This window comes from Arvicanthis niloticus, chromosome 16 (genome assembly GCF_011762505.2).
Source record: "Arvicanthis niloticus isolate mArvNil1 chromosome 16, mArvNil1.pat.X, whole genome shotgun sequence".
Classification (NCBI taxonomy): Eukaryota; Metazoa; Chordata; class Mammalia; order Rodentia; family Muridae; genus Arvicanthis; species Arvicanthis niloticus.
The window spans coordinates 70,154,194-70,169,061 of NC_047673.1; the positions used below are offsets into that span (position 1 = coordinate 70,154,194).

Consider the following 14,868-nt stretch of genomic DNA (forward strand, 5'->3'; position numbering starts at 1 on the left):
CAGGCCTTCTGGGATTGACAGCTATCCAAGCACCACAGGAGTGTGAGTAAAGCAGGACTTTGCCCCCTGGCAGAGCAAGTCCCACTTGTGTCACACTGGGGAATGTGACTCCCAGGCTAAGGGTAGCCAAGAAGGACCTGAGTGCCAACAGTGAGGAGGGTCTATGCAACAAGCAGTGGGTGCAGAATAGGGGTCACTGTGGTGGAGACACATGTATCTCTGCCTCTGCTTTTCCAAAGGACCTGGGATATGTGCCCAGCTTCCCTAGAAGCCAACAGCAGAGATGGCTTCTTTATCTCCTGGCTTCCAGACTCCCTTGCTAGCCTGGAGATCCTTTGTATAGGTGGGAGGAGAGTGGATTGTACTCAAACTCAATGGCCATCATTCAAAGAAGCTCACAGTATCCAAATCCCTAGCAGGAACACAGCCTCAAACTAGTATTTGTGTTCCTAGGTTTAACCCAGAGATATCCAAGACCCAACTGAGCCTCACAGACACTGGGTGTGGTGGCTTGAATATGCTTGATCCATAGAGAGTGGTACTGTCAGGAGGTGTAGCCTTGTTGAATGAAGTGTGTCAAAGTGGTCTCATATATATGCTTAAGTCTGGCCAGAGTCAGTCTTCTGGATGCACTCAGATCAAGATGTAGAACTCTCAACTCCTCCAGAGCCATGCTTCCCGCTATGAGGAAAATGGACTGAACCTCTGAAACCTCTTAACTAGGACCCTAGAGTTCAAATCATCAGCAGCACCAATATATTCCATATTCCTACAGGATAGCCTATTAAGCCCCACTTAAAGCATTCCATTCTTTCCAAATTCAAAGTCCCCAAATATACATTCTTCCAAACAAAACATGATCAGGCCTATCACAGAAATACCCCATTCCCGGTACCAACTTCTGTCTTAGGGTTTCCATTGCTGAGAAGAGACAGCATGACCAAGGCAACTCTTACAAGGACGACATCTAATTGGCACTGGCTTACAGGTTCAGAGGTTCAGTCCATTATCATCATGGCAAGAAGCATGGCAGCATCCAGGCAGGCAAATTGCTGAGAGTTCTGCATCTTGATCTGACTATAGCCAGGAGAAGACTGACTCTGGCCAGACTTGAGCATATATATGAGACCTCAAAGCCCACCCCCAAAGTGTCACACTTCCTCCAACAAGGCTACACCTCCTAACAGTACCACTGCCTATGGGCCAAGCATATTCAAACCACCACACTGGAGACGAATAGACAAAGAACTATCCATAGTTCCCTGGACCCAGGGTTGTCTGCTGGGCCATGAAAGTGCTGTCCCATCCATGTGACCTGTCTTTCTTTGGTACATTCTCCTTCTACTGTACTGTTAGTCACATGGCTGTCTCTGTCGTTCCTGGTTTGTGACACAACAGTTGTTGGCTCCAGCTGCCATAACAAAGAATCATAAGCCTTTGACTCAAACAGCAGAAAGCTCACAATGCCAGAGGCTGAAGTTCAAGATTAAAATCCCGTCTTGTGAATTCCCTTCTTCCCTTGTCACCACACAATCTTCCCTTTGCATGAGTCTATGTCCTGGTCTTCTCCTCCTCTTCCTCTTCTAATGATTTATTTATTCTTACTTTATGTGCATCAGTGTTTTGCCTGCATGGATGTCTGTGTGAAGGTGTTGAATCCCATGGAGCTGAAGATCCAGACAGCTGTGAGCTGCTGTGTGTGCTGGGAATTAAACCCAGGCCCTCTGAAACAGCAGCCAGTGCTCTTAACCACTGGTTTCATCTTCTTGGAAGGACACTAGCTATTATAGAATGAAGCCAGCCTAATGACCTCATTACCCTTTCCATTATCCTGACCCCAGACACAATTGCATTGTGGGTGCTGGAAGTTAGGTTCACAGTAGGAAGGGCTGTGATTCCACCCATGGAATGGATCACTGTGAGAAGGTCTTTGTGACCAACAGCAGCCAGCCTCCTCCTGGACAGTTTGTTTCTTTCTTTTAGATTTATTCATTTGCTTTAAGTGTGTGAATGTTTTACCTGCATGCATGTATGTTCACCATGTACAGATCCCCTGGAACTGGGTTTATGGATGGTTGTAAGTCGCAATGTGGGTGCTGGGAGCTGAACCCAGGTTCATTGCAAGAGCGAGTACCCTCTGCTGCTGAACCATCTCTCCAAACACCCCAAGGCAGTTTCTTATTCCATGATTTCATGAACCAGCACCGGCTTCACATGGGGGAATAGCTGCCCACCATGAGCCAGATAAATGAACCACACGCCCAGGTCACAGCACCACAGCCAGAGAGCTTGCTGAGCTGAGGGCCGAGCTGAGGTTCAGCAGACTTACCATCACCTTGGCTCAGCCACACTGTAAAGAGCACACAGAGAGGCCATTCTGGCATTCTCATTTCCCGCTCTATGTAGCAGGGAAGGCAGAGCCATGAGCGTGTGGGGCCAGGCACAGAGAAGGCACACCAAGCCCCAGACATGGATATGGATGGTAGGTGAAGAGTCCTTTGCTTGCCCTTCTGTCCTCGGCTTTGAAATGTTGGACCTGGTTGGAGAAAGTGAGTCGCTGGGCATGTGTTCTTAGAGGTGTCATCTTGCCCCAGCCCCTCCTAGTGGCTGCTCTGTTCTTCTTTCTGCTTGCTATGATATGAAATCCTCTGCTTTACTATGCCCTCTCCACTGATCCCCGACATAGATTAGAATCCCTGAAATGATTTGGAAAACAAATCCTTCTTCCTTTGAGTTATATTAGACAGTCTCCCAGCTCTGGGGAAGCTGGCACAGGCTGTGGGTTGCTCTGATGGATGGGAAGAGGCCAGAAGAGGACACAAGAGAGCTTCCCTTGGTGTATGAGGAGCTAAGTGCTGGTCCCTGATCACCCCAGCACTGAGGTAACATTGCAGGCATGTCTCTCTGTCTTCCACCCTTGGTGTATGAGGAGCTAAGTGCTGGTCCCTGATCACCCCAGCTCTGTGGTAACATTGCAGGCATGTCTCTCTGTCTTCCAGCCTGCTGCTCCTGAAACAACCTCATTAGATGATGTACTTTGTCCACCCACCTTGATACTCATGAATCCTGAGATGCTCCAGGAGACTGGTTCTCAACCTGTGGGTCCCAACTTCTTTGGGATCAAATGACCCCTTCACAGGGGTCACCTAAGACCACCAGAAAACACAGATATTTATATTACCATTCATAACAGCAGAATTACAATTATGAAGTAGCAATGAAAGTAATTTTATGGTTGGGGGTCACCACAACATGGGAAACTGTATTAAAGCACTAGGAAGGTTGGGAACCACTGCTCTAGAATATTCCACAGGTGTAGGGAAGCCCAGAGGCTAATTATCCCCAACATTGATCTTTCCATAACCCATATGGGTTCCATCTTGTTAGATTTTTTTTCTGCTTATTGAGAACTTTCTAGATCCTTCATGAGTTTGTATGTGTTCTAGAGTTTCTCTTGCTGTTGGTTTGTAGTCTTGTACTCTTGTAATCAGTCAAACTATGGAAATTATTTAAATTTTCCTGTATTTGTTGAGACTTGTTTTGTGTCCTCATATGGGAAGACGTTCCATGGACTGCTGAGAAGAATGCACACTATACAGCATTTGAATGAAGTGTCCTCATATGGGAAGACGTTCCATGGTCTGCTGAGAAGAATGCACACTATACAGCATTTGAATGAAGTGTCCTCATATGGGAAGACGTTCCATGGACTGCTGAGAAGAATGCACACTATACAGCATTTGAATGAAGTGTTCTGTAGGTGTCTGTTAAGTCCATGTGATGTACAATGTCATTTAATTTGAATGTTTCTGTTCTGTGTGGGGATGACCCTTTGGTACTGAAGTCACCCGGTAAGGTTCACCTGTGGCTTTCCACCTAAACAGCATGTTTTATGAGATTGTGTGCACCTCTATTTAGGGCGCATACATTCAGAATCATAATGTCCCCCTGATGGATTGTTGTTTTGTTTGAAGTCTATTTTGTCAAGTTTTAGGACACTTTTGTGAATTCTCCTATGTTCATCTGTAATGTAGTTATTTCCCTTCATCAGTAAATTTGTTAGGTTCCCCAGTTTCCGTGCATCAGCCAATGAAGATGTTGGCTGGGCTGTAAACTGCACCCCGCCACCCCCCCACCCCCCACCCCCCCACCCCCCCCACCCCCCCCACCCCCGCTGCATTTCAGAAGATTCCCTCATGATGGCAACAAGCAGCTCTAAGTTCTGACTGCTCATACCCAAGTCAGCTCTAAGTTCTGACTGCTCATTTGTGGAAGGCAGCGTTTCAACATCTATCTCACACACGTTTCCTGTGCCAGCCCGGCCAACCGGCAAGAAAGGAAATGAGTTCCCCACTGTGTACCATTTGGGTCCTGATGCTTCTTCATTCAGAGTACACATTCTTGGTTACAGGGGACCCAGTGAGCAGAGAAAACTTTGGATCAATCCCCAAGGAAAGGGGAAAGTGGCCTTCCAAATGGAAAGACCAGCAGGTGAGGTTGTAGGGAGAAAGAGATGAAAGTGTTTAGGGCAGCTGGAGATCTGTCTGATTACAGAAATGGAAGACACGGGAATTCAAGAAGCCACCAGAAAGGTCACATGGGTGTTTATTAAATAGAAAAGAGGAAAGAAAAGAAGAAAAGATTGCCAAAACCATATTTCCAAGGATTAAAAAAAAAATGGAATGCCAAAGAAATGCCATGCGCTGTTATCTTTGTAACAGGGAGGGGACCATGTGTATGCACACTTATGTACATGGGGATATGTACACGGGCTTTGTCGTGGGTGTTGTTCTTCACCACTTGTACAGCCGCATTGCTAGAAGGAAGGACTTCAAAGCTGGAGACAGCAGAAGGCTGGAGAAGAGGGAGCCCTGCTCTGGTCCTGCAGGGCCCCATAGACCCTGTGGACCCCAAGCTAAGGCTGGGGCTCAAGCCTGAGGACACTGGGAAAGTTAAGCAAAAGTCAAACCTGGGCCCCATGCTTCAGTTTCAGCCAGGTAAATCTAGAATCTTCCCTAGGGCTGAGATAATCCAAGCAGTCTCCAAGAACACTTGCAATCTTTAGAACAGGCTGGCAATGCCCCTCCCTGCCCCCACACCCGTAGCTGGACTGTGGGATCCCTGGCAATAGGAGTGAGAAAAGAAAGCCCTGAACATCGTCAGAGAACATGAAAATGCACAGCAGGTAATTTAACAGAGACATGCCAATGGCAACACCAAAACAGTAATTCACAACACAACCGCCGCCTGCTCATCATTAGTGATGCAGCCAGCGTCTTCCAAAACAAAAGCGCTCCGGTGCAACGGAGCCTAGAAGGGCCAGCCACAACTCCACGGGAGCCCGCTGAATTCTCACAAGCCCAACATCACATCGTTTGTCTCTGCTTAAAATTTCCCTCCTCCTCTACTTCTTGCTGGCTCCTGGGCTGGGGCAGGCAGTGTACAAATTCAGAAATAAAAATCCTGCCAGAGCCACAGAAAAACATCAGGAAGAGGTCACTGGCCCTTCCTCCCCACTCCACAGCAGACGACTCCGGAGCCTGGGGGGGGAGGGGGGCTGCAGTAGGTCTGGATAGGGTGCAGTGAGGATTCTGATTCCGCAGAGCCCAGGAGAGAGGACAACCGGTGTGCACTGTGGACAGAGTTGAGGAGGGATGCCTGACCGGAGTGAAGACAACAGTTTCGTGGTTTTCTTGAATTGTCACCCACGCTGGGGTGGGGCTTTTCAGTGACATAGCTTACCAAGAGCCACCGATGCGTCTGTAACTCCATAAACTCAGTAGGTCCTAGACTTAACTTTGGTGGAATCATTTCTTTTATCTTCCTTGGGGGGTTGTGGCATACTGGGCCAGTGTTTATTTTACCAGGAAGGGTCTGGGCTCTCCCAGCTTTGGGGTTGCCAGCCTTGGAAGTCATGCGGTTAGCATACCAACCCTGCCTGACTGGGCCTGGGTTCTCTAGACCCTTGGCTTTGAGAGGGTCGGGGAAAATGGCAGACTGGCTTTATTTCTATACTGTAGATAAATGGAGGGCAAGCAGCTGGAAGGGCATTGCTGAAACAAGACTATAGTCACCCCGGAACGTTTAGGGCACACAGGACTACTCTGGTTGGGATTCATTCTGTCCTGGTGCATCATAGCATTGAGGCTGGGTCATGCTCTGAGTGGAAGTATATACTGCCTCTGTGAACAATTCAGAAGCTCTCAAAAGCGAACAGGAAGAAAGGTGAAGAAGATAGACTCTGAGCCTCTTGCCCACCGCTTAGATGGCCTCTTCACAATACCACTGACTAAGATGACCTCGGCACCTCCTACAACCCAAGCACAGAACTCTCTGGGAGGAGACAGAGCTTCTGCACATTGGAGAAAAGGTCTCCCTGAGTGTGTTGTCACTGGTAGAGCCTGGATACTGTAGGGATGTGACCTGGAGAGCATCTTTTATCTGAGCTCAGGACCTGAGCATTTTAGAGCTAAAGGAATACTTGCTAACTGCAGAACCTCTGTCAGAGAGCATGGAGCGAACCCCACCCCTAGGCTGGCAGATGGTGTCCTGGCTCCTTGCTTCCACTAGGGGGAAACCTTGCTCTGCATCGGGTGCTCTTCTGCCCGGGAGTAGGAGGTGCAGTGGCCAGTTTGTTTTCTAAACCCAAGCCCTCTCCAACCACAAAGCACAGGGCCCCAGCTTTCTTCATGCAGGTCATTCACCATCACTAAGACCTTGCGTTTTGAATCTTAAGGTCAAAGGAACACTATTCAACCTCACTTTCCTACTTCAGGACCCTTGGGCTTTTGGGGGAGTTTTGCTGGTCTTGGGGTTTCAGCCCACTGTAGACCTGGTGTTTAATGTGTGGATGGCTTTTCTTTTGCACATCTTGATCCTTTTTCCATCCGGGAGACATGCTAACCATGTGGCTCATTTACTTCCTATGTCTCCTGAGTTCTCCCGGCAGCTCCTCAGCCCCCAGAATCCTACACCCCACGATTTTATCATACATAGGAGCATCCTTGGTCCTGTGAGGGAATGCAGGCCCTGGATCCCATGAGCCAGGCAGCTCTGAGCACCAACTCTGTCTCGAGCTGCCATCTGCTTCCACCCTCCAGCAGGAATCTGCAGAAGCCACTGGGCATGGCTTTGAGGGCGGATAAACAGAGGATCCTGGAGGGTCCGATGGAGAAATACTGCTCTCATCCTACTGAGGAGGCTCATTATCCCTCCCTGTGACTTCTGAGAGGTATGTGTCTCGGGAGAAGCCTCTGGTCTCCTTGTGAAAGCTTAACAAAAACTCCCCACAGGTTGCTCACAGAATAGCAGGAGATAACTGAGCTGAGCAGCACCTGGGCCACGCCCACTGCTGGACACAGCACCAGGGCCATGCCCACTGTGGGGACGCATCGCTGGGGCTGGACACAGGTCCGGGGACCATGGAGGCAGGGAGCTCCTCACTTCCTTTGCTTCTCTCCAGGAAAAGCAGAGACTTGGCAGCAGATTTGGCAGTCTGAGGGTAGAGGGTAGGTAGCTCCATAGCAGCTTCCTGGCCACAGTCTGGGGTCCTCAGTGGTCCCCACAATATATTACACACTTTTTTTTAAAAAAACTGTTTTTAAAATTGTTTTAAAAACACTTTTAAACACACTTTTTTTTAAACAGTTTTTTTTTTTTTTAACTGTTGAATAGTTTTAGCTTAACAAAACCTAGAATCACCGGGAAGTCTTAAAGAGAAGTTATTTTAGATCAGATTAGCCTGTGGGCTCCTCTGTGGAGAACTGTCATATTTACTAATGGAAGTGAGGCGATCCACCCTGAATGTGGGTGATGCCAGTTCGTGGTCTTGGACTTTATAAGTGTACATGAAACCGATGGGGGCGGGGGCAGCATGGATGCATTTGTTCCTTTCTGCTGTTGACTGTGGATATGGTGATTTAGGTGTTTCTGGTTCCTGCCATCATGACTCCTCCCTTATGATATATGTATATAACCTGGATTGTAAGACAAAAATAACCCAACTTTCCTCTTTCCTGTTGCGTGTTGCTTTTTTAATCAAGATAGTTTACCACAGCAACAGACATGAAGCTAGGACACTAGGCTACCTGGTTTTCATTCTTGCTCCAGGGTCCTGGTTTGATGGAAGGAATGGCCACTCTAATTACAATGTCACATTCAGTACTGGCAGTGTCACAGTGTCTTTGGATGTTCTCTGTGTGCCTGTGATGTCTGCCCCTGGCACTTGTAACCAGGGAATGTTCTTCTGAACTATTTCCCAAGGCTGGGACAGCAGTCCTGAGCTATGACACTCAGGCAGCTTTGTCACTAAAGAGCCCTGGAGTCACTTAAGCATTTTCTGGGTCCATGGCCCTGCTTTCTAGATAGCTGCTGTTTAGCAAATGAACTCTGATCACCGAGATCCAACGGCCTGCTTGGATTGTGTGGAGTGAATTAGCCACTGTCCATCGGCTGGAATGATTATCCTAATCAGGCCTTGTCTAGGGGCTGCTGCTTGGAGCTAGTAGCGACCTTCAGACTCATTATTCTGGGGGCTCCTAAAGACTACCCACATCAGCCACCTGGAGTGAGGGGGTGCTAGGGAGACAGTTTTCCAAGCTCACCAACCCCTGTATTAAGCCAGCCCACACTGGAACTCATGGTGACACTTGTCACTCAGGAAAGTCCCACTCGAGTCTGGCTCATGTCACTAAACAAGCGATACAAATTGCTATCTCCTTTCAAACTCCCCCGGTAACCACCCCCAGCCCAAGCCAGAGAAATAGACTTCTCCCTCGCTGTGGGGGCCGCTCTTGCCAAGGCCTGTCATCACTGGCTATGTGGGATAAAAGGTTGTGGGTTGGCAGCATGGGAGGGCACACTGGCCCATCATTACCCTTTCTGGTACAGCTTTTCTACCTGAGGTAGCCTCCTTGAGAGCAGTGATCTGCTGTGGAGAGAACCAAGCCTGACTCCTTAACCCAAGACAGGGGCTGCAAACAAACAGAAGCAACAAAAAGAAACACAAGAAGAAATAACCCCCAGAGGCATTCCAAAGGTACAACTCCATCCTACAATGCCATGGAAGAAACTAATGGGTAGACACAGGGTAGGAAAGGCAAGCCAGCCCAGAGTCGGGGCCAGAAATAAGTACCTCATGGGACTCCATCTCTTCGTGATGTCAGGGGCTGTCCAGCTGAGGGCAGACTTCCAAGGACTGCAATTAAGAAGACTGGCAGGAGGGCTGGAACCCCAGTGAAATGTGCCTCCACACACCAAGGTGGGAAGCGGACAGCTCCTTTCTTTAGCCCCAGGCAGATGATTAAAGATTCTCTAAGAATCTTTAATCCCTCCAAGAGGGACCCACTGATGGCTCAAGGCCAATGTGACCGGGAACTGAACCCTGGGCCTGTCCCACGTGTTAGCGTGTTAGCGCTCCCTACATTAGAATGAGAATGGAGAGAGATGTAACTAGCCACCCCATTGCCATCAGTTTGGGTTCTCTTGATTTCAGATTGGTGCCTTCACACTTTCTGTTGCTTTCTCTGCCTTGTAAGGGTCTAGCTCTGTACTGATTGGTCCCAGGTTTGCTGCTTAAAGGGGGTGGGGGGGGCATGCGCTGTGCCAACAACTTCAGCCTTGCGATGTGTCTTCTTGCAGCAGGGATGAATTTCAGGTCAAAGTCCCCAGCCTCATGATGTCACTCTCCAGGTCTCATGGTTCCATGCAGTCCAGTCTCCAATTGCCAGGACTCACTCGGGCAAAACTCTTTCCATTTCACAAGCCCCGACACATCTGACTATTCACAGGGTTCTCTAGCGAAAGCCACGTGTTTGGCGGTGGGTGGGAAGCCCAGACTAGGTGTCAGGAAACAGTCATGAATGGATTCCAACATCTTCCTCAAAACAAACCGTCTGGATTCAGAAACATGTGAGTGTCAGGTAAAAAAAGGAGGGACCAGAGACAGTAGTAAATATACCCAAGAAGGCTGCTGGTCTGCAGCTATGCATAACTTAGTCTGGTCATTTTGCATATAAACATCCGATACTAGCAGTGACATCCCAGAAGTAGAGTCAGTGCCATCCCCTGAGTCAGGTCACAAAGGTCACACGCACACCCAGAAACTCAAACGCTGGGGCATCATCAGACTCTTGGGGGGACCCAAGGATTTTTTACACACTGGGCTATCACCTGTCCTTTCTACACTGGCAACCCCCACCCTGAAACTGCCCTTGGGAGATCACAGAGCAAATACAGGGAACCACATGGTTGAGCAGAGCATGAGGACCCAGAGGAAGTGTCCCGTGAAGTCCTGATGCCTGGGAGAGTGTCTGATCACCTGCACAGGACCTACAGCAGCCCAGCCTGACAGGTCTGGGTACCTGTTCAGTGTGTAGTTGGCTAAGTATACCCAGCATCCCTGGCACTGGGTCTCTCTCCCGCCTCTAGCCCAGTCCTGATGTTCTGGGCCTGTTTCTCCCATGTGCTCTGGAGCAGGGAGAAAAGTTAGCCTCCAAGCCTGCTAAGAAAAGCAGGTGTGTTTTCCAAGATAAATAATATTTTGTAAGCACTCCCTTTCTACCCCAGTCTGAGAAACGGCAGAAGAGAATATGTGAAGGTCCTTGTGCCCAGAGCCACCTGGCGTGGCCCTCACAGGACCCTGAACTTCCCCAGCAGGTCCTGTAGGCTCACAGCTGTTGTGGGATACCTTGATCCTTGTACCCTGTGAGGAAGAAGGAGAGGAGAGGTGATTAGGGAGACACTTTGTCCAACATGGCCCCAGACCAGAATATACACTCATGAGACCTTGTCTATACTGTGAGGATCTTATTTGTACAGGGGGCAGCAAAGATCTACTATTTACAAGCAAGGCTATTGGCGCCCAGGAAGGGAACAACTGTCTGACATATGTTCAGCCAGCTGGGTAACTGGGACCGGATGGGACCGGATGGGACCGGATGGGACCGGATGGGACCGGAGCACATTGAGTCTTCAGAGCATCATTGTTGATCTTGAGATTTTTGTTTTTCAGTATCAGAGATGAGACCCAGGCTCTCACACATGGACCAGTACTTCACCTCCGGCTGTACCCCCATCCCTCCCTGATTAAGTCAGAGCACTGATGTCTGCACAGACAGTTGCTAATCTAATTGGGTAAGATTACAGAGCTTGAATAACAGTGAGCTGTGATTCTTCCATCCAGTGTCTTTGGTCTGAGGGAGAATGCCAGGAGCCCCAACTGGGTCTCTCTAGTAGGTTACCTGTCAATCTTGGGGGCGAATAACCCAGTGCCAGTTAGGAACTTAGAAGCAATACAAGAGATGAGAGTGACCAAAGATGGTGCAGTTGTTAGGGACCTGTTGTGGTAAGTACTCCTTTCCACAGAGAAGCTAAAACATGCAACCAACAATTAACCAGTGAAGAGGATGAGATACCTGTGCAGAAGGGAGGGTGTGTATCTACCAACAGACTCACCTTGGGAGACTGCAGCAACAGAAATTCAAGGCAGCAGAAGAGGAGAGAGAAGAGAGACAGTCTGAACATAAGGCCAAGCACCAAGTGTATAGAATGGAGAGGGGCCCTACCAAAGACACTGCAAAGGCAGAGAGCCTCAGCCAAGGGACCAGCCACATGGCCAGGAGCCAGCTCCGCCTGTTTCCACGTCCCTGCCACTGTCTGCCCAGTGCCCCTTTCAGCCACGCCCACACTCCTTCTCACCTCCTTCCTCTATCCTTTTTACTTTACTCTCCTCCCCCACCCCCAGCCCGTGCCCTCAGGGTGCATTCTGAATGATTTAAGAGGGACAGGCAGAGGAGGCAATGCAGGTGCGACTGACAAACTAAAGATCCTGCAGGGACCTGCCTTGGTCCCAGCCCAGCTCTGTCTGGTCTTTCTGGTTAGTCTTTTCTGTGAACTGGACCTACACTTACAAAGCCTGATGCTTTGGGAAAGACCCAAGGAGAGAAAACATTTTGCAGACATCTTGGATCAATTGGTAATGACTGCCCAGAGCCTCGTGCTAAGACAAATGTCACAAACGATTACCAATGTCTGCTGTGGATATCGTAATAGAAAAACCAGTCAGGAGAGCTGCCAGGGAAAGTACTGACCAGTGACCAAGACAAGCTGCTGTGAGCGTGGATGCTCATTAGTACTATGGATGGGCCGTCTATGTTCAGCCAAGGCTCTGAATCTTCTCAGAAGTTTTTATTTGATGGTATGTTTCTGGTGGCACCCAAATGTGCCACGTGAAGCCTGTATTGTTTGTTCATCTATGAAGTAGGAGTAAGCGTCTACCTGCTGTCCCTGGGGCAAGGTCAGTTATAGCTGTCCCCTTCTGAGGATCTATTCCAAGACACCTCCTCAAACATGGCTGCTCAGAGCAGCTCCAGCCCATCCCATGGGAGTGGTACATCCATCCTTTGAGGGTGAAAGCAATTTCTAGAAAAAGTGAAAAGGTGGTGGCTGTTGAGATTGGTGGGTGAGTCTGGCAGCCTGGCAGAGGAGGCAGAGATTGATTGATTTTCTTTTGCAGTCTCCAAAAACAAGGTGGAAAAATAAGTGCTGAGACAGAATCCTAAGAGGCTGACCAACCCACAAGGGAGCTGAGAGGGCAAGGAAGAAGGGCTGGGCTGGAAGCCCTGACATCGGCTCATCCTGTAGCTCCTACACCAGTCCATAGAGTTCTAGAGGAGTCGGCAGCCTGGAAGACAGGCAGGGAAGGAGTGCATCTTGGCATCTGTGTTATCTTATCTAGGTTAACAGGAGCCCTCGTGAGCTTATGGCTTTGGTCTAGATCCCTTGTTCCTGGGTATGTCGGGGGACAAATGACAGATGCAGAAGATTCCTGACTTACAGTGGCTCAACTCCTAACATTTCAAGATTAAGATGTGTCACTTGGGGTGCTGAGCTCCTGCTTTGACATGATAGTCCTGCCTGTAATAGGTCCAATGGGTGGTAATCCACAGGAAGTCAGAGAGCACCTGGAAGCATACCAGGAGGCTGCAGGAATCCGATTTGGCATCAACACATTTACTGAGACCCAGTCTGGCACATTCCTCACTCCCAGGGCAGACCTGAAATGTCCCCTGAAGGCCCAGGTATGAAGGCTTGGTCTCCTAATGGTAAGTCTTCATCAGCTTACTCGGGACATTCATTCCCTTGAGGGGGATATGGAGACTCTTGTTTCTTCCCTCTTTCCTTCCCTCCCCAGGCATGAAGTGGGTGGCTCTTATCCTACCATGAAATGCTGTGTGGTCACAACTCAGAACAATAAGGCCAACCCAGCTTGGATTGAGTCCTCTAAAACTCAGGATAATGTAACTCATTTTTTTTCTTGATAGGTTGATTTCTCCCTGGCATTTGTTATAGTAACAGAAAGCTGTCTAATCCTCTTACTAAAGTCCCAACACTGCTGACCCCAATGCCAGGCCAAGGAGCAGACAAGCCAGGAGTATGAAGATGCTACAGCCTTCCCAGGCCTTCTAGAGCAGCCGCAATTCCTGGGATCTAGCTGGAAATGGGATCTGGTGCCTGTAGACATACCACAAGTCTCTGAGGAAGTGACCTAGTGGCCCCTGGGGAATCTCCATGCTATCTTTGGGACTCACAGTGATTGGAGGCACAAACGGTGACACGTTTCTCCTAAAAGCAATGTTCTGACTCTCTCCAACAGGTGAGAGGGCTGTACAGTCCACCTTGTTCTGAAAGCTCGTCCCAGAAAACAGGGGTACATCACTTCTGCTGATGTGCCTCCTCCCCCTGACTGCTATCTGAGGGATTACCTCTCTGTATGGGACATCCTGACAATCCACTGACCCACTGACTTCCTCTCTAAATTCCCAGAAGTCCTCTGTCAGTGTCTGGTACCCTGGCTACCTACACTGAATCCCACCAGGCTCTGACACTTGAATTTTCTCTAGTGAGGTAATTTAATTAGTCTCTGGCCCTGGTCCTCTGTGTGTGCATAAGCTCTTGCATTTTCCAAGGAACTGTAACTGAGGCTAAGTAAGTCTTAGATCATTCTAGACTATTCTAGATCATTCTGTGGCTTCCAGATCTTGGCTTTTCCTCCTGCTTCCCCTGGTACAGCTTGCTCTACACTGGCAATTTAACCTGTGAATCCAGTGAGGAGTAGCAGATGGGAAGAGGGTACAAAGAACAAAGTGGCTGAGGAGAGGTGACCTCAGTTATTGAGGCCCTCCCATCAGTGAGGTAGGAACAGAAATGGTGGTACGGGGAAACAACTATTATGACAGGTGATGTCTGAGGTAAGATCCTGCCAGATTATTTTTTAAATGATCGTTTGTCTCTGGTAGATTTGATTTTGCAACTTTAAATGTTTCCACAAAAACACTTTTGTACATAAATTGGTTTTGCATTAACAATGGGTGAATCATGAACACCTTTAATGATAGTGAGAACGTGTAAGGCTTTGATGCCAACCAACCAAAGAGTGTAGTCTAATGTGGTTAAGACTCATGCAGTGTAAGACATAGTTAGACAGCTTCCTGTGAGTGAAGACAGTTCATGGTCCTGCTCTTCCCTAGAAACTATGATGGAGACACACAACCATGGGCCAGGAAGCTTGCCCAGTTTCAGTGAGATGGCTGCTTCCTTGGCAAAGGCAGTGAGTGGTGTCTTAGGTAGAGAGGACCCCTCCCTTGGGGACCAACCCTGCAGGGCTGGCATGCTAGAGAAAATGCTCTGGACCTGGTGGCACTAGAGTGGAAGAACAGGTGTGGCCTCAGAAGCTGGGTCATGAATACGGGTGTCTTTGGGGTGAGAGGTCCTGCACCAAGTGTAGCCTCCTGTTCATCCCAGGTTCCCTCACAGCTCCAGCACCCTGGCCAGGCCCCAGCCCACTGTGCCCTCAGAACACACCAGCAA

The 14,868-nt window shown here is 48.9% G+C and overlaps 1 protein-coding gene across 1 annotated transcript in view; it reads right to left on the minus strand.

Annotated features, from left to right (window-relative positions):
• Nucleotides 1-4,588: 4,588 nt before the first annotated feature.
• The window catches only part of Stum (stum, mechanosensory transduction mediator homolog), a 54,987-nt gene continuing 44,707 nt past the window's right edge, over nt 4,589-14,868 (minus strand). The window contains exon 3 of the mRNA XM_076914612.1: nt 4,589-10,702. Within this exon, the coding sequence (XP_076770727.1) occupies nt 10,668-10,702 (35 nt within the window). The 3' untranslated portion in view covers nt 4,589-10,667. The remainder of the gene's footprint in view (nt 10,703-14,868) is intronic.